Genomic DNA, 24,749 nt, shown 5'->3' with positions numbered 1-24,749 from the left:
TGGTGACACTTTCAGCATGCTTGCCGCGGGGGCTCGCTGCGGGGGGAAGGGAAGGCGGTCTCGCACACCCAGTTCTCTTGCAAACCGTACGCGGGTGTGATTCTTAAGTGGAACCCTCTTCGCCGCCAATCCGACGAGGCGGTGAAAGCTACATGCTCGTCCAACCAGCGAGCTGTCGGGCTCACGCGAGCGGTAACGGAAGACGAGCGATCAATTAGTTTGGCGAGTGTGTAGCTTCCACGACCCCGCCAAACAAACTGATCTCGCCGAGTGTTTAGGGCACGTGTGAAGCCGCCGTAACTTTAGTTCACGGCGACGTCGTAGCACGAGCAAAACAACTTTCCTCGACGCGTTGCGGCGGCTTAGCTAAACTGGTCAGTGAGAATCGGCGGTGAACGGCGTGCGGCGAGGGCTCGCACGAGGAGAAAGAGCCTCTAACGTGGCGGCCCTCTTGCTTTCTCCCGCAGAAAGAGGGAGAGATCCCCGACGTAGAATGGTGGGACACATTCATCATCAAGGGGGAGAGGTAAGGTCCCGAGGATACTGCGCGGACGGAAACGGCGCCTCCTCTTGTGCGTCTCGGCTCAAGGGCATTTCTCCACCCTTGCGGATGCGCCTTCGAGGAGCGGGGCGTACGCGCCACACGGCGAGTGCATGGGCGGTCGCGCTTGGCACCCCGTCCGACACGGCCGATTTCGGAGGGTCTCGTGCAAGTTTTGGCCGAGGTCGTCGCTTGGACACGGCCGATCTCCCGAATTTTTGTTGTGGCCGGCTTCGTTACGCCCGATCGTACGGCGGGATGTAACGGAACGGTGTACGTGCTAGACTTTTAAACCCCCAGGTTACGCGTCTTCGAAGTGAGCCAAAGCATCGTTTTTGTCTTTTGCTCGAGCGAGATGGAAAGAAGCTCAAAGTTATTTTTCTTGGGAAAACCATTTTTTCTTTATCTCAGTCCCTGCCCAGTAACGAATATTTTATATTCAATGAACTTTGTGGTGCAAGCCAGATTCTAAGACCAGGGCATCGAACGGGGTTGCGGACGTGGCCACCATGTTGTGAAACAGTTTCTGGAGGTTGTTTGTCTTGCAGCTACGACAGCGTCATCGACAGCGTCGTGAACAGCAACGTCAAGTTCGAGGACCTGTTGGAGGGCGTCACCAACCTCGTGGAGCACCCGATCCAGATGAAGGCTCCGAGTGAGTGGCGCGCGGTCTTCGTTAAAAAGTTCGAAAACAGTTTCACCCATTGTGCATTTTTTTTCTTTTTCTTTTCAATTATCTAATGGGAGAACATACAGCACTTGCAAGCTTTCTAGATTGAGAAGCGTCGAACGCAAAGATTGGGGGCAAAAAGTCGTCATCTTCTTTTCGGTCTTGTTTCCGAGCATCCGCTTCTACGACATTCCGGCTGTCTCGGTCTCCACCGGAGGTACTCAAAGGAGCTTCTCCATTTGACGACGAGCTCTCTTTCTCCGATTTCTATTCGGTGAGGCGTCGGAACTCTGAATCGGGAAGAGCCAACGTGCGGAACGGCCGTCTTGAGCGTATCGCGTACATGGAGCATCCTTTCAGATTTCTAAATTGCTCTGAAATTTTTGAGCATCATAACATCTGCTCGCATTTCCCCTTGTCACGATTAGCGCCTCTGTACATGCTCCCATAGGGAGCAGAGTAACGCCAACTGTAGCGCCCCCACTTGGCGACTCGCGGCAAATGCCAAAAAGGTTCCAACTCTCGCACGGTCGGTGTACCGGGTATAGGAGAAAGCGGTGGTTTCGTTAAATCTAGGCTATTTATCGCGTTCAAACTGCTTTTATTATCGTAGGTAAGCATCCTAAAAGCATTTGCATCGCTCATTGTGGTGTGAGCGGTCAAAGAAGCCTCGTTTTGAGCCCGAATCGCCTTACGGTAGTGGACGACAGAGCGGGCTTTGTGGTGAGTTGGGTGGGCAGCAGTTTTGCGGCTGTGCCGCCAAATGTTTGTGGAGCGTCTCCACTTAACCAGTGCAGTATGACCGCTTGCCTGGGGTTTGTAACGAGCATCACGCATTGGCGATGCATGAAAGCGTGCCAGAGCGATGTTCATCCAGGTCGAAACGAGCAGGGGTGGGGATGGAGCCCATGACCCCTGGCTTCTGCGACGCGACCTTTCGTTCCGTGTGCTGCGAGCTATGACGCACTAATCGAGTTACACGCTTGGTATAAATTCGGCATATAGTCGATCCGCGACGAGCATTGCGTTATCGTACACGCACGTAGGAAACGTGATCGAGCGATATGATGAGAGAAATTCACGGCGAGCTAGCGGCAGATCTGTGCAGTAGCGGTCGATTAACAGCGAGCCACGGAGAGCTCGCTGGAAAAGAGGAGCTCTCCGTGGCTCATAGGCCAAGATCGAAGGCACTGCATTTCGTGCTAGCTTCCGTTTGCCGTCGTTCCGGTGTCTGGAGAACTGGTCTTCATCAAAATGAACATCGCAGTTTGTGTTCATTCATTTATTCAAACTGTTACGTCAATTATCGCGATAATATAACTTACCTCGCACATCTGAGTACAAGGAGTGGGAGTGAATCTCTTTCTGCCGTTTCGCGACAGCCACAAAAGTCCTCATTTGCGGCGTTTCCCGCCCTCTGTGATACGAAAAAGCTGTTTTCCAGCCTCATGCCGGTGATTACACCCGAAAGCGCAGCACCCTGGCATCTGGGTGCCTTTTAAACGCTCGAAATGTTGCAAAAACAACGACTGCCGATAATACGCCAATCCTCCCGCTGCAGAGACGGGAACTTTTCGCGAAAGTGTGGGAAACTTTTGCCCACGTGATCGCCGTGAGCCAATAGGAAGCGCAGATTGTTGGCGAATACGGACATCAGTCAGTGGCGCTACTCTGCTCCTTACAGGAGCATATACAGTGGCGCTAGTCGCGATCCCCCTAACAAACTTTGCATTCCCTCGTTGAGACTAATTTCTTAGAGTTTTCCACATTAGTCCTGGCCACGACTGACTGGAAGGAATTGACGATTGAAATGACTCTCACCAGAAAGTTCATTTCTGGTGAGAGTGATTCTTAATTACTCGCCACTTATAAACGTGTCTATCGGTCGCTTAGCAACGGCTCTCGCGATTGCGCACTTGATTGGAAATATTTTTTGCGAATTAGTCGTTTGTATTAGTGTTATTCGATCGATTATCTTCTTTTTATGTGTTGTCATGAAGCAAAGATAGCTGTACTTCCTAGTCAGCAATGTTCACTTATATCCCGCCATGGCTAACTAGCCGCATTCATGCCGTGGTCATCATGGACCCGATCACTACGATTACTAAAAATGTGCTCTTTTTCGGCATTTTAAAAAGATAGCGAATTCAGTTCGGTTTATCTCTCGGGACGTTACGATAAACATAAAAAGCAAAGCGAAACATGGCGCTTCTAAAACAGCTATAGTTCCTCAAAGACGCAGCAGATAGCAGCCTCTCTCAGGGTATGTGCGGTTTCTTGTTTAGGCAGGAACTTCCAAATATTTTTTCAATGACACGCACATAAAGCAGCGACCTTCCGAGGGCTAACGAAACATCCCCGTAGAGGCCAGCCCGCGAAATATTCGTAGGCGGAGGTCCCAGTTTTTATCTCGTTCGTCGAGGAGAGAACAGAATGCCCTTTAGACAGACTATGCAACGGAACAGCCTAGGGAGAGCATGATGCAAGATTCTGGACGTTACTATGACTGCTCTTTTTAAGCCGCATTATATTTCGAAAAAATTGTGATATGTAGGAGGCATAATACAAGGAGTATTGCTCGAAAAACACCGTCCGACGGTGCCACCTGGTGTCTCCCTCAGGGTGCAGGAAGAGAGGCATTTCACTATCTTTGATTAGTTTTTTAAAAGGGCACTGGAAGTTGATCCTGAGATCATCCTTTTGTGGTGACAACTCAATCTAGACGCTCTAAGCATCCCAACAAACCCGAAATCAATCGTGCATAGCTGATTTGCTCGTTAAAAGCGTGTTCAAAGATCGCGACAGGCCCTTTTTGAGAAGAGCTTTCTTCCGAGTGAAGTGGACGACTTGCAAGCAGTGGGGGGCTTCGCGCGGGGTGAGAAAGAGGAGTCTTATCTGAATGTGTACCTATCAGACTCTCTTCGAAACGAGTTATAATAAAATCATTCGGAATCTGCACGTATTGTAGGGCTTTCATTGATGCACACAATGTAGTCCGCGAGAAAAAAGAGTTCATATGTTTTTCTCTTGTCCCGAGATGAATAGGCGGTTTTGTAATGTAGGGTTTGCTATATGTGGGAACACATTTACAACAATATAAGATCAAAAATTACCTCGTTCAAAAATTACCTCAGTGCCCCTTTAATTAAAAAATGGACCGCCCACAAATGTAATTTTGTTTTTTAGAATTCTCATAGTTTGTAGGTTCAGTTATCGCCGTAAATAGACGCTCAAAATCCACTCGAGTGCCCCTATAAATAATAGGACAGGTTGAAAGGCAGTATTGGGAGTGGGAAGTAGTTTTTTCGTTTGTGGTATGTGGGACGTAGAGAAATACTCACTTCTTTTTTCCTAATTTGAGGAGCGTTTTCGACTCCCGCCGATCGCAAAGTGGCGCAAAGAGGATTGGGAACAGCTGTGGGGTTGCCTCGCAGCGGCCACGGTGAAGCCCGTGCTGCTTCCTGTGTACTTGACCAAGAAGGAGCGCAAGAAGCTGCGGCGCCAGAACCGCAGGGAAGCCTGGAAGGAGAAGCAGGAGAAGATACGCCTGGGGCTGGAGCCCCCACCGGAGCCCAAGGGTGGGTTCCCTCCCCAGTTGGGTCGCTCCCCACTGATGCAAGAAAGCAGTTGGGGACCAGCTTGCGGGTTCAACGACAAACATTCTACCGAGTGTCTGAACCATAGTTACGCGTCGACTCGACGGGTGTCTTAGATCCACCGAAATAGTGCCTAAACAGGGAATACGCGTTACTTAGCGGCGGGAACGGTCGAGAAAGATTTGCAGCTCGGGCGAGGGTGCAACCAACCCCCCGTGTTCCTAGGAGCCCGGCTCGAGAATCCATTCTTTGCAGTGTTGTCTTACCATGTAGTCATGTTTCTACTGTTTTCAAAGCATTTTAATATAGCTTCTTATTGGGGGCGTGCAAATATTAAAAATTTCGAATATGAATCGAATATTTTTTTGTAATTGATTCCTTTTTGATTGAACAACTTCCTATTTGGCACTTTTCGGGTATTTGGCTGGAAAAAACTATTCGAGGAAACGGCGAATGTTCGGTCCAAGTATGGACGAGTCCCACATTGAACCCTCCTCTAGGATACGGAAATTTTAAGATAATATATTTGACGTGTCGACTTCACTCATTCGGTAACCTTTGGTGAAAAAACTGCGCGCAATACGAGCCTCTAATAAACTGCGGCGAGGAAGTTGCCACTTTCATGGGGCTAACCCATCACAGAGCCGTATGTAGAGAGAGTTTGGTCAATGGGAGGAGTGGGCAGATCCAGGGCATGCACCAGATGCAGAAAGAGGGCTCGATACTCTCTTTTGGCCAACCAGAAGCCGAAAGTCATCTCCTAGCGGTGGCAGCGAGAAACAGTTCTGATAAGTGCGCAAGAGTTGAATGCAGTAACTCTTCATTGTGGAAAATGTGGTGCGCACAACGTTTCGATTATAATCGCGCAAAAAGATGTACGAAACAAATGTGCCACTCAAACTCTGATTCGCTCAGACGGAGTGTGACCGCTCAGACGGCAGATTCCCGGCCCTCGGCGCCTGGCATACAGATTCCGTCAATCATGCTGCTAGTCGCGCGCACTTTTTATATCTTCTATGCTTTTATATATTTTCCGCCACATTTGCGCGTGACCGTGATGGAAACATCAAGTGCACCATAGTTTCAGTCGCCGAGAGTTGCCCCAACGCAGATATTAATTCTGTTTCTCACGACCACTGCCGGGTTATTATTCGCGGCTTCTGGCTGGCCACATCCGAATTTGTGAAGATGCCCTGGAACATACCCAGCCCGCTTCTGGCCTATGGCGCCTCCCCCTTTGCCTCCAATACTTCCCGAAGAATGGCCAAACTTTCTCTACATACAACTCTGACCCGCCGAGATCAACACTTGGAAAAATATGAATATCGCGGTTTATCTGGGAGCAGATATCAAATAGCCTATTATTTGAAGCTACTATTCGAAATTTGTGATATTCGCGCATCACTATATGATCTTTTATAGCCGCAATACTAATTAGATTTTGTTCTCGTTTTTCCACAAAATCCAAGTTCAGCATTTAAATTTTACTAACGTTTTTTACAGATTTGCGTAAACTTTTTTTCTAAAGAGTGGCTTATTTGCTGCATTTTGATGTACTTCTTGAAATAAAAAGATGTTTCGTCCGTCCCTCGAAAATCGCCACTTTTCCCCGTGGTACGGGAAGTGTTGGACCATAACAAATGTGCAATATTAGCTCGAAAAATGTAAAAGTAGCGCATAATGTTCCGTTGAAAATTTTAGCCGCTTTTTTTTTATTGGGTGCATAATTTGAGATTCAATATAATTTTCTCGCTTTATTTATATTCGCTTTTAGAACCTTTTGTTATTTTCACGTCCGTTAGGTAGGTAATAGGTTTGTGTTAAGCTTTGCCGAGGAGTGCCGGACAAAGGAAGGGAGGCGCTCGAAGAGCCGAAGCAAGGGGCATGCTTTTTCCGCAGTGCGCATGTCCAACCTGATGCGTGTTCTGGGCACCCAGCAAGTGCAGGACCCGACCAAGATTGAGGCCCACGTCAGGGAGCAGATGGCCAAGAGACAGAAGTGAGTGGGAACTCCATCTTGGGAGCTCTTTGTTGGTGCCCAGTTTGCACCTCGCAGAGGGCAGTCTGGGAACACCGTAATGGGCACCCCCAGGGAATGGAGGGCAGAAGAGGTCTCGGAAACACAGCCGGGTCATTCCACGCCACATTGGCCGTAACGAATTTGGTCTGCACAATACTTGTATGAGCTCGATCATGCCGGCAGAGAAAGGTGCGTGCAGAATGTGCAAACACCCTTCCACTTAGCGGCGTTTGTCCGCGGGGTTTCTGGTGAAGGCTCTTTCCGCCGCTTCTCTTACGTTCTCTTCCACCACGGTGGAAAAAGAGAGAGGCGTCATAACGGCACCGGCTCGCCACAAAACGACTGTGCCCAAGTTTCGCTCCCATTTTCAAAAAACGCCGCAAAACGTGCAGTGTGATGTGTCCACGCGCTTTTGAGGCTGGAAGACGCATGACCGTGCCTGGGTGCGCGGCCTTGGAATGCCGTGCAAAAGGTTCTCTTTGCACTTACTGGGTATTTATGCTTGCCAGGGCTTTCAGTTATACATGACATACGAGAGCCCAACTACCCGGAACAGAATTTGCGGCTCGAAATTCGGTTTCTTTCCACCCAAAAGTCGCCGATCGTTAACCGGCCGGTTCGAGTCGCGCTCACTTTCTTCTCCGTGGTCACGGGCCGTTTTCTAAGGTTTAGACACAACCACCAAAGGTAATCAGTCGTGGGTCATTGAAGCCACACACTCAATATTAAAAACGAATAAGAAGTACTATACTGATTTTTTGTGGCTTTGAAGAAGCTGCAAATACTTAGATTGGGGAAAAAAAAAGTATCCCAGCCACGTGACTTCCGCCACCTCTCTCCTCCTCTATAGTATTTCTTCTTCCTCCCCAGTCCGGTTTAGGTTTCAAACAGTTGTGTTTTTTTTTTTTTTTACTTTATTAAAAATAGATGTGACGCTGTAGCAAAATATTGATTGGGGATTGGGAAAAAAAGAAATAAAACTTTCAGGACTGTCAGTGTTGCTTTAAAGGGGCACTGACACATCAAAATCATATTTTTTTTTATTATCCGAAACGGTCGAAAGCGATGCCGGGACATTACCCTCAAAATTTGAAATTTGGGAATTCAGTATTCGTGAAGTAAAAAAACAATTTCCAAATGCCGAATTCGAAGTTCCCGCGCGATCGGCGCCGGTGCCTTGACGTCAAAAATTGCGGAGACCTGAGAGTCCCCTTTCCTGTCACCACTCCCTGCTGTTGCCATGGCGACCCAAAGCGAGGAGGAAAGGAGCGAGCGCCGGCTAGCGCCGGCGTTGCGGCGGACCGGTTTTGAGCGGTGTCGCCTGTTTTCCGTTGGAGGATACAAATCCAGGAGACGGCACCACAACGAACTCCCGATTTTTGGTATTTCAAAAAGAAGGGCCGTAGTGCGTTCGCAATTGCGTTAAAAAACATGTTTTAGGATTGCCGTCATTAAATGTTATAAAGATGCCGCCTACAAAGCTTCTAAATTTCCTGATTTTTGACGTCACCGATCAAAAGAAGCGAGGAGGCGAGAGGCAGGAAAATCAAACGGCAAAAATAAAAAGGCGCGCGCGCGCGCGGGAAAATTTTTTTTCGCGATGCGTTTTTTTTTGCGTGTCTATGGCTGCAACTTGCATCGTTTTAGACAATAAAAATAAATACGACCTTTGGGGTGTCAGTGCCCCTTTAAGGTCTGGGCAGTGGAAGTAAATTTTGTGAAGGAGGCAGAGTTGTGAGAATTTCTTTGGGTGGTGCGAAGGAATTGCTTTGAGTTGATCTTTTAAAGGGAAACACTGGTCTTGCAGCTTTTTGTCTGATATTTTGACAGAGCCCAATGAAACTGCACAAGTGTGTTGAGTCTTCTGTGCTGATTTTTGATATCCATTCATTTGGTCAATCAGTAGATTTCTACTCAAGATAATGAAAACCTGGCCACCTTTGTCTGCAAGAACAATAGGGAAGAACTGCTTTATAAAAAAGTTATATTTAACCTATGTGTAGGTACTACAAAAAAAAAAAAAAACAATGTTGAAGGTACTTTTGAGTTTGCCCAATTATTAGGGATTATTTGTATTTGTGTTGGTAATTGTTTATTTTGAATGCCCAATAACGGCCTAAGGCTACACATTGGTGCACTTGTTAGTAACAATACAGATTACATATAAATCCAAACAAGAAATGTTTCATTATTTCACTATAAAGCTATAAAGCATAAACATTATTTCAGTACACGAAGCAAGCACTTCTCAAACTGAGGTAAGTTAAGGTTGAAAATGTCAATTACATCTGATTCCAGATGATTGATATAATTTTGCGGTTGGCCCGAGGGTGACATGAAATCAGTATGATTGACATAGAATGTGCAATAATAACGAATGTTTCTGCCAGGTATATGACAGTTAATAGATGAGACCAGACAGGTAATATCGTAATAGGAATTGTATGCATTTAAACGAGGATTCAAGGTCGCGCAAACATTGTCTCGATGCAAGATTAGTAATTTGCAGTTGTTTAAGTACTTTGTCGTAGACAATGATTCGTGTGAAGGAGATTTAAAATGATAAATTCTGGCAAATTGTTTTTTTTACACGTTCCACATTTTGGAAGCTTTAACACTGAGGCTATTCCAAATCACAGAGCAGAAGTCATGTTTTGGAATTACTATGCCTCGATAAAGCACAAAGAAAAGGAAAACATTTGAAAAACACTTAGTGAATCTTGAAATTGCACCGAGAAAAGGAAAATATGAGCTCAGAACGTATGACGCGTGCGAGTTAAAGTCAAGTTTGGGGTCGAACATCACTCCAAGATCTCTCACCATCATAATGCAAGTAGTGATCAACGAATCTTCCAAGTGGTGCACAGAATGGGTTGGACTAGTGTTATGCCTGAAAGATATTAAATTTGTTTTTACAGTGTTAATGGGCCCCTGCAATCATATTTAAGCGTCCACCTTTTTTGCGGTTTCCACGTCTCTTGAAGTTCGGGCAAGCCAGCGGTCACGGAGAGAGTAACTAAATACCAGTGCATCATATTTTAACCGGACGACGCGGAAACCTCCTCTACCGACGATGACGACCCGCGGTACCGAAAGCGCGCGAAACGTGACGTCTTTGGTCCTGGGCTTACTACCGGTCAGAGCCGCTAAAAGCTTCTTTTTAATCGAAATACAAAATATAAGCGACGCGAACCGTTTCAATTATTTATGAAAGTAGTTTTTGTTCAGAACTTTATATCAGAAAAGAAACAAATGCAGTTTATAAAGTACGGAAACAAGAAATGACCCGTCGACATACCCGCCACCAAGCGGCGGAAAAGGCGGCGCATACTAGAAAGGAGTAGTGGGATCAGGCGCCGACACGGAAAGGTCCCGGATGTATGTGGCGGCGCTGCGATCGTTTACGAACTGAAGGATCCGATCGGCTCCGAGTGTTCCGAAGGCCTTCAGCAGGCAGCTTTCTCTTGCGTTTTGTCCGTTTCGTGGTACGGCAGCGCGAAGTGGCTCCCATTCTGAACTGATCTTTATCCCTGTTTGCGGTCGTTTGTGGCCAACGAAGTGTCATGCCGAATTAGTGTTTAATCGTGCAGCAAATGCAATGAGAGCCGCTCTGGCTGCCCGCTCTATACAGCCTATCCAGAACACGCTTTAGTGGCGCCCTCTCGCACCGTCGACACAGAGTGTGGCAGCCGTGAGCGCTTGCTGAGCTGACTATCCCTCCTCTAGTTAACGGCCCATCAAGCAACCGAGGACGTCATGAGGGAGGTTATTTTTTGCTTGTTTTTGTAATTTTAATTTGCCTATAACTTTTATAATAAAGCGAATTTCGAGAACAGAAAAGTTTCACTAAGTTACTACGTTCAGTGCGCTCAGGTTCGGTGCAAATTAAAAACCAGTGAAAAAGTGCTTGCAGGGCCCCTTTAAGACTAAACCCATTGTCTTTACACCATTGAAAGATGGCATGGATATCTTCCTGGAGTAGAGCACAATCATTTAATGCCGAAATATTTCTATAGATCTTGAGGTCATCTGCGAACTGCAAAAGACTCAAATGACGAATGACGTCTTGGATATTTTTGGCAAAGATATTTAAAAAAAAAAAGTTTCAAGGTTGGAACCCTGGGATGCACCGTACGGTACAGGAAAATAAAGAGGCTACATTTGCGTATCCGACACAGTTTTCTCTCGCAGAAAGATGACTTTCAAACCAAGGACAATACTCATCACTCAGACCAAGCATAGAAAATTTGTGTAACAGTAGCTGATGATTTACACGATTGAATGCCTCGCTACAATCAAATGCACTGCGTCAGCTTGCTCTCGAGAACAAACTGTGGGGGCAAGATCATTTAAAAAACACGCCAAATTTATTTCAACAGACCTGCCGCTTGTGAAACCATGCTGTGCATCGGGTATGTGCTTAAAGGACACATGCAAAGGAAAAAAACATTTTTTTTAAACGGCTTAGATGGAAAAAGGACGCCATAAAACGATTTTACAACGAAGAAAAACAATTTTTAGAGCTATATTTACGGCGCAAAACGAATTTGTAGTTGGCGCCCGCGGGCACCGCGGAAAAGTGGTCTGTATTTATCACGTGACTGGTCTTTATTTATCACGTGGTGCTTGCGTTCTTTCGGAAGCTTCCTATGGCCTCTAAAAGTAACTTATTCATCTTTGTTTGAAGTATAACAAAAAAACTAAGATGAATAAGTAACTTTTAGAGCCCAAAGGAAACTCCTGAAAAAGCGCAAGCAGACGTGATAGACCTGCGCGCCGGTCAGACGACGGCGGCGGCGCCCCGAAGCAGACAAACTTGTGCGGCGGCGGCGACGGCGGCGTGGAGAAACGCGTTGAAGCGGCGTTCGCACAACGCTCAGCGTGCGGCGGCGACGCAGCGCGGCGCCGCGCGGGCCTACCACGTGACCAGCGGCGGCTCCCGCGAGCGCCAACTGCAAATTCGTATAGCGCCGTAAATATAGCTCTAAAAAATTTTTTTCTTCGTTGTAAAATCGTTTTATGACATCCTTTTTCCATCTAAGCTGTCTAAAAAAAATGTTTTTTTCCTTTGCATGTGTCCTTTAAAACAATATGCCAAATGCTGACGAATGATTTTTTCAAATACCTTTGAAAAAATTAGAGAAATGATATTGGTCTATGGTTTGTAATATTTGTTGAGGTGCCTGATTTAGGAAGAGAGATAACTAAGCCCTTTTTCCTGGCGGTCGGAAAAACAGATTGCTTCAGCGACATAGAAAATTTGCGACGTAGAATGGGAGCCATTATATGGACACACACCTTAACTATACAATTTGGCATGCCATCGAGGCCACATAATTTTTTAGACAGTAGCCGACAAATTGCCCACACAACGTCGGCAAGGCTAATTGCGAGAGGAAGAATATGGTTAGGAACAACTCGTAGAATGTCTGTGTTTTCAAGGATAACCGATGAATAGGTTGACAAGAAGAACTTGACGAATTGATTGCACAGTGTATTTGGGTCAGAAGAATACTCGGCATCTATCATTAGTGACGCAGGACTCTGTATGATGTGTGATCCATCTAGACCCGTCATGATTCACACGCTCGTTGGAGTAATCTAACTGATATGTTTTTGTTTTTCATGGACATGAGTAGCACGTCTGCTTTAACAGAAAATGGAAAGTGCCATATATCGACGGGAACGGCTGGATTGCTCACGATCGCAATATTGTAAGTTTCAAGATTAGTAAAAAGAACATCCAGAGTGTTTCCACATTTGTTGTCTGGACACTGAGGCTTCGCTAGACCACCGGGTACATGAAAGTTGCCGACAATGATCGCATTAGAGTAAATGGGGTCAAGTTTTTCCGATAAACTAGTGAAAACCTGCCCAAATTCCTTGGAATCGAGTGACATGGCTAAATAATAATTTCCTATCAAAAGATTTTTGGGTCCGCCCCTTTTCACTTCGTGCCAAACACATTTTTCGTTACTTCCGAGATCCAAGCGGTGAAGGGCCGTAATGTTTTTGCTTAGGGCTGTAAGTGCATCGCTACCATATTTCTGTCCGGTAGCTCCGTAATTGCGGCCATGGCGAAATATAGAGCAGTTGTCAGAAAAGTATTCAAAAGATGGGATATCACTTAGTAGCCAGGTTTCTGTTATACAATACGCTTTCGTAATCTGATAGCACGACCCCTTTAGAGAATGTATCGGCCTCAGTGCGGAGACCCTTCACGTTTTGGTACTTAGACCAATAAAATTTTGAGCTTTTCGCGCGTCTGGACTTGCAAGTTCGTCGGATAAAGCAATGTAATTTTTAGGTTATTTTTTAAACAGTGTAATCACCCTCAGTGACAATCAAAAGCACGTTGAAGTGGTTTACCATGCTACCCTGTGTCATAAAAGAAAAAAAAAAAGACCTAAAAAATATTGAAGCACGCATTTTTTACTGTTTGTTGACTTTCTCCAGCACAAAATTCCGACTAAACGAAAACAAAAATCACAATTAAAGCATTACTCGAATAATCTGAAGGTTAATCGATGAACTGCCCAGTCCCGATATATGTTAGGTGAGGGCAGAGGGTGATCGGAAAGTCTCGTGGTGGTCGCTAGCCCTCATCAGTAAAAGAGTGTCGCTGCGGCCGATGCTGTCTGTGTCGTGGTGCGAGTCGTTTGTTGGAGTTGCAGAGTCTACTGTGTTTGAATAGATGATTATTTAGCCAGAAATTTATCCTATTAGCCTCGTGACATCCGCGGCTCTCACCGAGAAAATGGAATCGGGTGAACTCCCACTACCGAGGGGAGCATTTAATACCGCGAACGCTGCTGCGTTGCTCGGTTACACTCGTTTGTCACACTCGCAGCAGATATATTAGAACAGTTTGTTTCACTTGTTTTGGTTGTCCTTCCAATGTGCAGTTTGCGGATCGTAACTAGAAGAGGCACTCTCTCCTCATCGGAACGTAGTAGAATTGTTCAGACTCCGGAAAACCTACCCACACCATGGCACAGTAAAGGTAAACATTGGCTGCAGTGGAACTCAACTGCACGATAATTTCCAATACAGCTCTAACTTCTCTTCAAGCTAAATATTTATACTACTGCAAAAGCTAAAAGTAAAAAAAAAAAAAAAAAAGTGTCAAACATGTGCTTTTACAGGTCACAGTACCAGTATTATGTTATCCAGGATTCCCACGCTGGTGAAATGATACATCTATTAAAAAAATTAACATGAACAGTGCAGTTCTACCGGAGACAGGCATCCGTCGTGGTGATCCATGCCTCCCAACGTCTGCCTAGAGCATGCGACACATCCACGCGAGCGATTTTTTAAATTTAAGCCATACGCTGGTAACACGATTCAATCTTTCCTGAAGCACCGAACAGTACCGCATACCTGCCAACTCTCCCGAATTTTCCGGGAGCCTCCCGAATTTTGATCACGTCTCTCGATTGTACGGACGCTACTTCAGATCTCCCGAAATATGTCCGCCGTAATTTTTTTTTAATTATATTTATGACGCTTTATTGCTATAATCATCACGCGTGTGTCATTGCGAGTTACTCGAGAGTAGGTTTAGGTTACTCGGGCGGGTTACCACGTGACAACTCAAAGCAGTAGCGTAAAATGAGGGTAGATTTTCAAACACCAAGGTACGAAACCTCTACTCCTGAAGTTGGAGCGCATTTTGGAACACGGCTTATATGACCATGGGTGCGCTAGGCTTCTGTTGACTTTGTCAGATCGTCGAGTGAGGTGCGGAACGCCGAACTACTCTTCGTGTTTTTCCCGAGTTTAGTTGGAATCACCGATCTGTTGGAACGATCGATAGCACTTTCAAAAGCCACGAAGAAGTACTTGCAAGTATTTCTAAGACCATACGCAGCTGAGCTTCCATGCTTTGTCGTTTCGCGGAAAGCGGACAAGTATGAATTTTGTATCATGTGCGCCTGTGATGTGTGAGCGTTTCGCACGGCGGCAAGCCTGACATCAAGATACGCATCACTTCACGAAAGCATCAGAACCATGCTCGTGCCGTAGAAGGGCAGGGCACCACCGGCAGTTTATTCCAAGACAACTGCGAAGACAGTGTGATTTGCGCAAAGTGTCTCTTCACGGGGTTTCTTGTTAAACTAAAAAAAAATAATGTTTCAACCCCCCCCCCGCGCAGCGGTCTCCCGAATTTCCATGTTGCTAGGTTGGCAGGTATGGTATCGCATCAGTGTTCGCTAGAAGTTCTTTCCCACCGATACTATGCGACAAAATAAACGCAAGAATCTACGGCGTCTCGCGCGCGAACGTGAAGAGCCTATGGGGCGGCCCTGCTTCTATCCCCGCTTTGATGATGATGATAGCGCGACAGTAGTGCCACCTCTGGTTTGATCTCGAGGCCAGTAGCACTTTTTTGTCAACGAGGCTCGCCTCGGAGCATGGACGCTTAGTACAATCTGTTCATTTGGAAATGCCAACACCGTCGCGAAAAAAGGACGTCGTAATCTTCAGAATGAATGTTCTAGTATTTTGTGTGAAGCATGAAATCACACTCGCCGCAGCGCACGATGGAAGTCTGTCGGGATAAGACCAGTAGCGTGCACTCGGATCACGCGCCCATCCACTCGGTTCTGCTCGGAGTACGTGCTGGCGAGGGCTCGCGAGAGCGTGCGACCGCCCTCGTTCAAGTCGAAGCACCGAAAATGTAGCTTCTAGCTACATTTGCTTATATGACACATTGAGGTTTGGCGTGCAATGTGTGGACCAAGTAATAAAAGGATAGATAAATTGAAAAATTTTCGAGGCCTATATTGAAGAATTTGCACTCAATATGGCTTAAATGCTATCTGCCCCAGATGCCTCCTGCCAAATTGCAGAGTCGGAGATTTGTGTTTTGAGAGAGCCCCGTTGTAGCATCAAGCTGAATGCAACTTCGGCCCGCGAAGGTACTATATAAATTGATATTGTGGCTTAAATATTGATACACAAAAGAAGAAACTTGGGAGATTAGAAGAAAAATAGCTGTAGCTAGAGTCCCAAATCACTATTTCCCCAAAAATGCTTTTTTTTGGCTCGGAAGACTCATGTCTCCCCTTGAATGTTTTTAGTTTTGGTGAATTTGTGATTCTCAACTGCTTAATTGTTGTCTTCAAAATAATGTTTGTTACCTTCAAAATCAAGTCTTAGCCACTAACAGAATGTGAAAAATTTAAAAAAAGTTCAGCGCTGCCATCTGTTGGCAGAGCCTCAAACTAAACCACGAGCGAGCCTGGTTCGTTTAAAACTGTTAAGTGGTTAAAGAGGGAAGCACCGGTGATACGGTCGTACGACCATACCACGACACGAGTGACGAGATTCTGTACCGACTTTTCAAGGGGTACGTAAATGAAATGTTCACACTTTTATTCCTTCGTTTAGACATTGTCCATGTTGTGCCGGCCGCCCAGAAACACTAGCCTAGACTAGTGTTTCTGGGCTGGAGGCAGAGAAGTCAAGGACACGAATTTTAAAACTAATGAACAGATTTCAGAATTGCATCTGGTGGCGGTCTGTGAAGCTCCGTTGGAATGCCATCACGTCATGAGCTCCTAAGAAGCAGCGCCTGTTTGCGGCAGTATGGCTCTCTCATGGAGTTACTTAGTTTCGAATGTGACTTGGCAGAGAACGCTCATAAGCTCAGACTGCAGTCAAAGCTGCAATCGCAAACTAGCCCACGCTCCTTGCTTTGAGACATGCATTTCTAGCGCAAGCACTTGATCGTTCTGCGGACTGCAGTATCAGCTCCACGGTGCTTCTGCAACGTTCATTCCACACCATCGAGATTGCCGTTCTTTGCAGACGCTAGGTAGGAGCTTGATCCGAGGATCCGGGGACCTCTGTCAGGCCAACCGTACGCCATTGCTGGGTACTGATGGCTATTTCTACTTACTGGTTCCCTCAAGCCACTGCTTCTGCGCTGTGAAACTAACACGGTGAGGCGAACACTTGTGGCACGTACAGTACCGGCATGGCCAGAAATGATGTTACGGGCAAGGTACGTATAAACCATAGGGCATACAGCCCTCGGATATTACTACTAGGCGAGATTGTCACGCGTCGATGCCACCAGGCGGCAAGGCTCGCAACTACGGTACCCTTGACCGCTCGAGAACTATTGACGTCACGAGTGCAATACGCTTGTCACTTCTCGCTGGCCGACTTCGAAGCGAGGGGTAGAGGCTCGCGCGCTCGTCATTTTGTTTCCGTTCCCCTTTAAAGGGTAACTCCGGTGAATTCCGAAAATTTTGGGATTACTGGTGATTATCGTGTCCAAACTACTAATAAACGGTTCTATGTCATTCATTTTCCGAGAAGTTGTAGTTTTCTTGGAAACCTCGTTTAAAAAAAAATCACAAAGCGAAACTGAAAAATTGCCTGTTGTAGGCAACATTGGTTCTTCATGTGGTACGGAGGCGTTGGCTACGTCGTCAACGATGGCGTCCTTGACCCGGCACAGTCGGGCAGTGGCAGTGTGTCTGCTTTCTTTTCTCTCTCGCCCCCTGCACTCTGCACCTCGGAAAGTAAAGGCCCCGTCACACTCCGAAACGAGGTGTAGCGCGGCTCACACCGATGCTGATTGGTCGCAGACATCGATTCCATGCTTGCTGGAAAGGCGCAAGTTCTGCTCTACTCTGCATTCACTGCACTTGACTTAGGAGTATAGCGGAGCCTTAAGAAGCAAAACAATTCTTCCAGTGGTTGACGTCCCGTGCAGTGTTGGCCGCGTCCACATGGTGGCGTTGACTGCGCTGCTCCGTGTGTCACCCTCTATATCGGGCAAATTTTGGTGACCGTGGAGCCGCTCCGACTTGGTTGGCCGGTTTATTAAACTTTTACGCGGAATTGCGTCATAATATTTTTACACCTAGGCTTTTCGGATGATACGACGTAGGACCGCATTGTTTTCTTAACATGAAAATTTGACCGGAATCGCCCTTTAAGTTTTTAATGGGCTTCCGTGTCTTCGAGGGTTATTTTTCTTCGAACTCGGGTTTTTTTTTTTGGAGGGTTTTGTTTTTCTCGGAGATTCTGTTTTCCGGCATTGATTTTTGCCGTCGAACAAAAAAATCGACGCGCATCTGGGCTTATGATGAAGAAAACTGTACGCCCCGTGCCCGTGTCTGCAGTGCCGCCGCACGATAGTGCGGGGAGGGGGCAAATTTTCGCTCCGTATGGAGCTACGCGTTGCGGGCCTTTTTTGGAAAGAAAGAGCCGCTCACGAGAGGGTATTCTTGGGTTTGCCAGGGCCCACGAGGAGGCCAACGCATCCCGCAAGCTGACGACCGAGCAGCGGCGGGAGAAGAAGGTCAAGAAGCTCAAGGAGGACACCAGCCGAGGGGTGCACGTCTCCGTCTACAGGTAGGGCTTTCTAACTCTTGGTTTGCAGGTTCACTTAAGTTTTTTAAGAGAAATGGGGCAAAAGTTTCTTAGAAAAGCTCCACTTTCTAGGTGATTACAGAATGGCTGGTGCAAAAATAATATAAAAAAAGAATTTTTTTAAAAATTACTTATAATTTTAAAATCTGTGTTTTTTGGTTTTTTTGACGGAAATTGCGAAGTGTGTGAGCTTAATTAAGATGCCCAACTGGCTCTTTTTACTTTACCTTGGATAGATTTGCCACAATAATGTGGGTGTACAGTTGGTGCGGGGTGTGGTGCGAGTAGCCCAGACTTCCAAGCCCCGGTTTTTACCCTTTTCTTCAAATGTTAAAAAGACGGCCATCGAAAACATTCGTGCCATTAAACGAGCATCTGACCGCCTCAGTGGCTCTGAGGAGAAACACAGGCCTAGCGAGCGGACTCCCTAGTGGGAGAATTCTCTAGTGGGCGGAATCTCCAGTGGGTAAATTGACGTGACGTTGGCCGAAGGAATGGTGGCCTGTCTCGCCGCATCGCCCCCCGCCGGCTACAACGTCTCGGTATTGCCGGGTCCCATGCTACGCACCGACGGCGTGTTGGGGAAACGTCGAAAAGCATTGGTGTCCCAATATGGCTAGCATGTCGTACACCGTCCAGTCAGCATGGGTGTACTCTGCATTTACGAAAGGGGTACTCCGGCAATTTTTTTAGCTACCCCAATTAACCACATTTTCGGAATCACAGGCCTTTACCCTTTCCGGTCCGCTATTTACCTTAATATCCCGAGATATGCCCCACCCTTGAAAGATAACTCGTCCCCGATTTTTGGCACGATTTGCTATTTTTTTGAAAACACCGAAAGATAGCCCACTGTTAGTAATTGCAGGGCCGTGGCCAGTGGTGACCTCGGGAAAAATGGTGTTACTGAGCCAAGACAGGAGATAAATGAACATTGCTGACTGGGAAGGGCAGTCCTCTTTGGTTCATTGCCCCTCCCTGCAACCGCAAGTTCCGCAGGCCACGAAATCTAATACTGGCACTTTTTCAACTTTTTTTTGATCGCGTAACAAAAGTTAGCCCCCTCCATATTTTCATCCCGTTTACTTTCAATTTTAGGTGGGCTATCTTGGGATATTACGGTAGTATTGCGAAATTCACCATAGTTAATGTGGAATTGGCAAGTGAAAATGATGCCAAGGCCAACAATCAAATGTACCCACGCTTTTCAGTGCCGTGACTTTGGGGAAAGCCAGGCTTCCCTGCGTTCGAGGGAAGGCAGGCTTAAAATGGACTACGCCGACCATTTGATACGTGCTGTGGCAGAGCGAGCTTCCAAAGCATTCATTGGACATTATGAAACTGCTTGGAAACAGTTGGGAACAAAGGCTACAGTCCAAAGAGTGAACCCCTGCCTGCCGCAGATGCCACTTTTTCATTGTTGCCTGTAGAGACTTTCAGTTGAAAAAACACGGTGGGAACCAAGATTGTACAGTCAGTAACTTTAGGAAAAAAAATAGTTTTGACCCGGCATTTGGGTTACTATTTCAGCGATGTTTGTTCGCGTGTTTAGCAGTTTTTCGGGCAAATAGGGAACTATGAAGAAAATGCCGGAGTGTTCCTTTAGTGCAGGTGGCACTAAGTCGGCTGGGAGCTGACTCAGTCAGTTCGTCCTTTTTATTTGGGGGACCATTCGTTGCATCATAATAATCATTGTAGGGCAGTTCTTCAGAAAACCGAACGGTCATATAAATGTTGAAATGGACGACACAAAAGATTAAGAATTCTTTTAGGGGTGTTATTTAGTTTTTTGTATGGTCGTTAAGTTACCCCAAAGTTAGTTCAACCAACCAGTAGACATGGCTAAATTAATAATCCCATATAATGGTTAGAAAAAATGTTGATGCAAGTGCAGGTTCAACGTATGGCCAGTATGTGCTCTTTGAGGGTGTGAAATGTATATACACTCCGTGCGACGCGACTGGCGTGCCGCCGCGCGGCCGGTATTGAAGGGAGCCAGTGAGAACCCCAGAAAAATCGAAACCGAAACCGCGCCGCGGACGTTGGTACGCATTGAAGTCGGAGTGGTGCGGTTGCGCTGGGTTAACAGCATGAAGTGCTGCCTGTGCTGCGTCATTAAGTGCTTCAATAGTTATGCGTCGTATCTCGTGAGGACAAAGTTTCACAGTTTTTCACTTTGCCTATGTTTTGTGGGACGGCGACAACAATGGACCCGTGCCATACGACGTGAGAAATTTGGTCTCCCGATCATGTCTGCCACTTTGTCGGCACGGCTGACATATTCTACACTGCCGCTTTGCGCTCTGCGTTTATTTTCGTACCAGTAACGCCTACATGTGTTAGTGCCGATGGGACGAACTGAAATGCCATCCCACACTCGCGGGTATGCAGTGCCAATTTCGTTGGAGGAATGCCCTCCAAAGAAGTTTCGTCCCCATCGTACATGTCGATGATATTTCCGGACAAGTATGGCACGCAGTCTGTACTTTATGAAGAAAGATTCGAACAGTAAAAAGGTGACAAATATGAATCTAAAGAAAACAACAATGAAATTTGGAATCACTGGAGAATCGACTTTTGAGTATGGAAGTTTATGTGGTGTGCTTTCTTTTTTGATAAGCCTCCTTTTTGGATGTGGAAACGCTGACACCCCGAGTTCTGTAGACAATTTTTTTCTTCTCGGCCTTAGAGCCACCTGTCGCAAAGTGGTTCGAACTGGAAGTACTGTCCACTGGTCCCTTCCTACCTGTAAAGTGTGCACCTTCCACGATGGGTGGTATTATCTTGACAGCCTTTGACGGTCAAAACCAGTTCCCATTTAGTTACGCCACCCAAATGAAATTTCCACCTAGTTTCGCAATGCCAACTCTTTTTGGTATAATAAGTGTTGTGTCAAGTTACGGTCATGTCAAAGAACCTGTGCGCCAAAAATCAGCACCTCGCACAACAGGTTATTACACAACAGCTGACCGCAAAAGCCCTTGACGGCCAAACCGTGTGTTGGCCGACAACTTTGTTTTCTCGGCTTTGGAACCACTTTTCGTAAAGTTGTTTCAATTGGGAGTACAGTCCACTAGTCCCTTCCTACCTGCAAAGTCTCCACCTCCCACGACCAGTGGTATCCTCTCGACAGCCCTTTCATGGTCAAAACCGGTTCCCATTGAGTTACACCGCCCGAACCAAATTTCCACCTGGTTTCCCTATGCCACCTTTTTTCGGTATAAGTGCTGTGTCATGTTTCTGTGAAGTCCAAGCACCTGCGTGCCAAAATCTGAACTTTGCACAGCCCGCTATAACACAACATTTTGGGTCCAATGTTGGATATCCCGCACAGCTTTATTTCTTTATTTGTTAGAAACATAACTTTCACACCTGCTGTCTTGATGAAACTTGGCACACTTCGTGCACAAACTTAGTGAACATCTCACTCGCCTCCAGATATCATTGTTCCAGCAGTCCTATGATTACAGCGACGAGCGAAATAAATTTCCCACTCAGAGCAATTATGGTGGCGGCCGTCTCGCTTTTCGGAAAATTGCTTCAACTCCTTTTTCGGCCGCAACTAGAGAAATTCCCTCGAATAACGACTAAAACTCAATATATAAGATGAGGAGAACAGCTAAATGCCCTTCGTAGGTCTGCCCCAGCATTCATGCAACGTCACCCTCAACGTATCGGCTCAAAAAGCAAAAGTTCTGTCCGTGCGAGCTTACGCCGCCACAGCTTCGCATGCAAAAACCCCCCCCGCAGGCTGCTGAACGCGCCTCACTGTCGAACGCCAGCTCCTCCGCTAGCGGCGCTGTGCACGTTTTTCAAAGCGCCCCCTATAGTTCCCGCACGGAGCGTATATGGAAGGCCACTGTGCACTCGCCTAGCAATGCAAAACAATCTTGCGGCATCCTCCATTTCTGGCCCAGAGTGGCGTCTCCACGGACCCCGAGCCATGCGGGTTCGCCCGCCCACGTCTGGCTGTGCGTGGCTTTCCCGTGTCTGGGGAAAAGGGAATCCTGGTGGTTGAGCTGAGCCCGGGGCAGGTTTGGACCCTTCGGGGCCCCCCGGGTGAGGCAATACACCACTTCGGCCCCCGCTTCTCATAGACGGGAGTCCTGGTAAGGCCCGGCCAGGATGATTCAGTCTAGTCGCCATTTCTTCTACTATCCCCTCCGATCTCTCACTTTTACCTTTCCTGTTTCCTTTACTTCTCTCTCACTTATCTTACTCCTTTTTCACCCCTCTTTGGCGGCAAGGGCTAACCTTGGGTGGCAATGGACCTCTGTCTTGACCCACACTTGGGTATAGTTTCCCGGCAGCACTGTTAGCGTAACGTCTCCAGCCAAGCCCTTCTTGTTATGGTGCGTTACCTAACCCCTTGTTGGGCTCGGTGGTGGGCGGTGCACCGCGGATTCTGAACACCTTTTGCCCTCCTATGGCGCCCCACCCCTCTAAACCCCGTTCAGGGCAAGCCTTTAAAAGGCGTTGTCTTGAACCCAAGACCACTGACAAAGATCCTGAAATCGAAACATTTACAAAGTTTTTCATTGTTCATTCGCTCGATGAACATAAACCCGTTGCAAAGCTGTCGCCTTTTGTTGTTGCCAAAGTACTGGAAAACCTTGTCGGGTTCTCCTACAAGGCTAAAAAGCAGCACTCCGGAGACCTCTTAGTGGAGGTAACCACCAAAAAACAAAGTGAAGCGATCCTGAAGTTGACTAGTTTTCTTGATGTCAAAGTGTCAGTTAGCCCTCACCGCACACTCAACACCATCCGTGGGGTCCTCTCCGAGGACGACTTCTTGCACACTAGTGAGGAAAAACTCCTCGAGGGACTCCAAGGTGTTGGTGTTGTTGCTGTTAAGCGCATCATATTCCGAAAAAATGGTGAGGAAATCCCTTCCAAACACGTCATTCTTACATTTGAACGACACACACTGCCAGAAACCATCAAGGCAGGATACCTTAATTGCCGCATCCGCCCCTATGTCCCCAACCCCCAGCGGTGCTTCCGTTGCCAGCGCTTTGGCCACGGATCGCGCAGCTGTCGAGGGAGAGAGACTTGCGCAAAGTGTGGCAGCCACGACCATCAAGCCGACATCTGTGAAGATGCCATTTCCTGTGCCAACTGCAAGGGTCCTCACCCTGCCTACTCTCGCTCTTGCCCCTTGTGGCGACAAGAGAAAGAAATCCTTACCCTGAGAGCCAAAGAAAACATTTCATATCCAGAAGCTAAGCAAAGATTCTCCTTTCTTTCAAAAGGTACGTACTCCGATGCGGTGCGCAGGGGCCCTCCACCGCGAACGGAATCGAAGGCCACCCAGGTCTCGCCTGAAGCCCTGGCAGTGGCCCTTCGGGCCCCAACCCCCCCGCAGGGGCAGCAGCTCCCCCCACCTTGTGGAGGAAGTACACCAGCTGCCCTCAAGTCTAAGGACAGGCAGGCAACGCCATTGCCAGTCCTTACTTCGTCGCCCTCCCCCAGTGAGAAGGAGCGACACTCCCGCCCCAACTCACTGGAGAGGGCCTCTTCCAAAGAGCGGCACAACTCTCGTGCTGCTCTCCCAGTATCCAAGGGGCCGGAGCAGGCAGAGTTGAAAGACGCTCTGCCCAGCACCTCCGCTGCCTCTTCCGCTGGTCGCGGCCGGGGCCTGGCTCCCCGTGATCCAAGTCGGAAGAAAACACTGGCTAACACCAGCGACACGACTCAAGAGGCAGACTTGTCCATAGAGTTAGACGATTTGGCTGCTCCTGCTTCTGACCCGGATAGTATGGAGTGGCAGACGCAGACCCGTGCTGGGAAGAACAAAAAACCGGTAACTGCGCCGAAGTAATCCAAGTTGTCTCTCTCCCTAGTTTTAATCTTTTTACTACCGAGTTTTATTGATTTACATTTTCCGATATAAACAAATTTTATAAATGGCAAAAGTAAATTTTATGCAATGGAACTGTCGCGGCCTTTTAAGAAATATTGATGATATAAATCATTTCATGGATGAGCTTCGGCCGATAGCTCTTGCTCTTCAGGAAACTCATCTTCATGATCGCTCTCCTCATATTTTAAGACGTCACCGGGTCTTTAGGAAAGACCGTCTTAGTGATACTGCCTCTGGTGGCGTGGCAGTGGTTGTACAAGGTGGAGTCGCCTGCTCTGAGGTCCCGCTCTGCACACCACTTGAAGCCGTGGCAGTGTGCCTTCTTTTAGACCGCCTCATAACTGTAGTATCACTTTATTTACCACCTAATACTCCATTTCATCTTAGTGAATTGCAGGGTCTTGTAGATCAGCTGCCACAACCCTTTATCATTCTAGGCGATTTTAATGCCCATCACCCCCTTTGGGGTAGTATCCGTCAAGACTCTCGTGGAGGTGTAGTTGAACGTTTTTTATTGGCATCTGGGCTATGCCTTCTTAATGGGAGAGAGCCAACATTTTTCAGTGCAGCTCACACCACATTTACATCCATAGATCTGTCGATTTCATCGCCCTCATTGTTTCCTTGCTTTACTTGGAATGTTCTTAACAACCCTTTTGGCAGTG

The 24,749-nt window shown here is 47.1% G+C and overlaps 1 protein-coding gene across 3 annotated transcripts in view; it reads left to right on the top strand.

Annotated features, from left to right (window-relative positions):
• Positions 1 to 24,749, top strand: part of LOC8036491 (U4/U6 small nuclear ribonucleoprotein Prp3) — an 86,541-nt gene that overhangs the window by 39,110 nt on the left and 22,682 nt on the right. For all 3 annotated transcript variants that reach the window (XM_029978745.4, XM_040502941.2, XM_029978735.4), the window contains 5 exons: positions 468 to 526; positions 1,090 to 1,196; positions 4,646 to 4,789; positions 6,707 to 6,806; positions 18,090 to 18,203. In XM_029978745.4, the coding sequence (XP_029834605.1) occupies positions 468 to 526; positions 1,090 to 1,196; positions 4,646 to 4,789; positions 6,707 to 6,806; positions 18,090 to 18,203 (524 nt within the window). The remainder of the gene's footprint in view (positions 1 to 467; positions 527 to 1,089; positions 1,197 to 4,645; positions 4,790 to 6,706; positions 6,807 to 18,089; positions 18,204 to 24,749) is intronic.

This window comes from Ixodes scapularis, unplaced genomic scaffold, assembly GCF_016920785.2.
Source record: "Ixodes scapularis isolate PalLabHiFi unplaced genomic scaffold, ASM1692078v2 PGA_scaffold0__279_contigs__length_252992795, whole genome shotgun sequence".
In the NCBI taxonomy this organism is placed as follows: domain Eukaryota; kingdom Metazoa; phylum Arthropoda; class Arachnida; order Ixodida; family Ixodidae; genus Ixodes; species Ixodes scapularis.
This window is presented reverse-complemented; position numbering and strand designations above follow the sequence as displayed.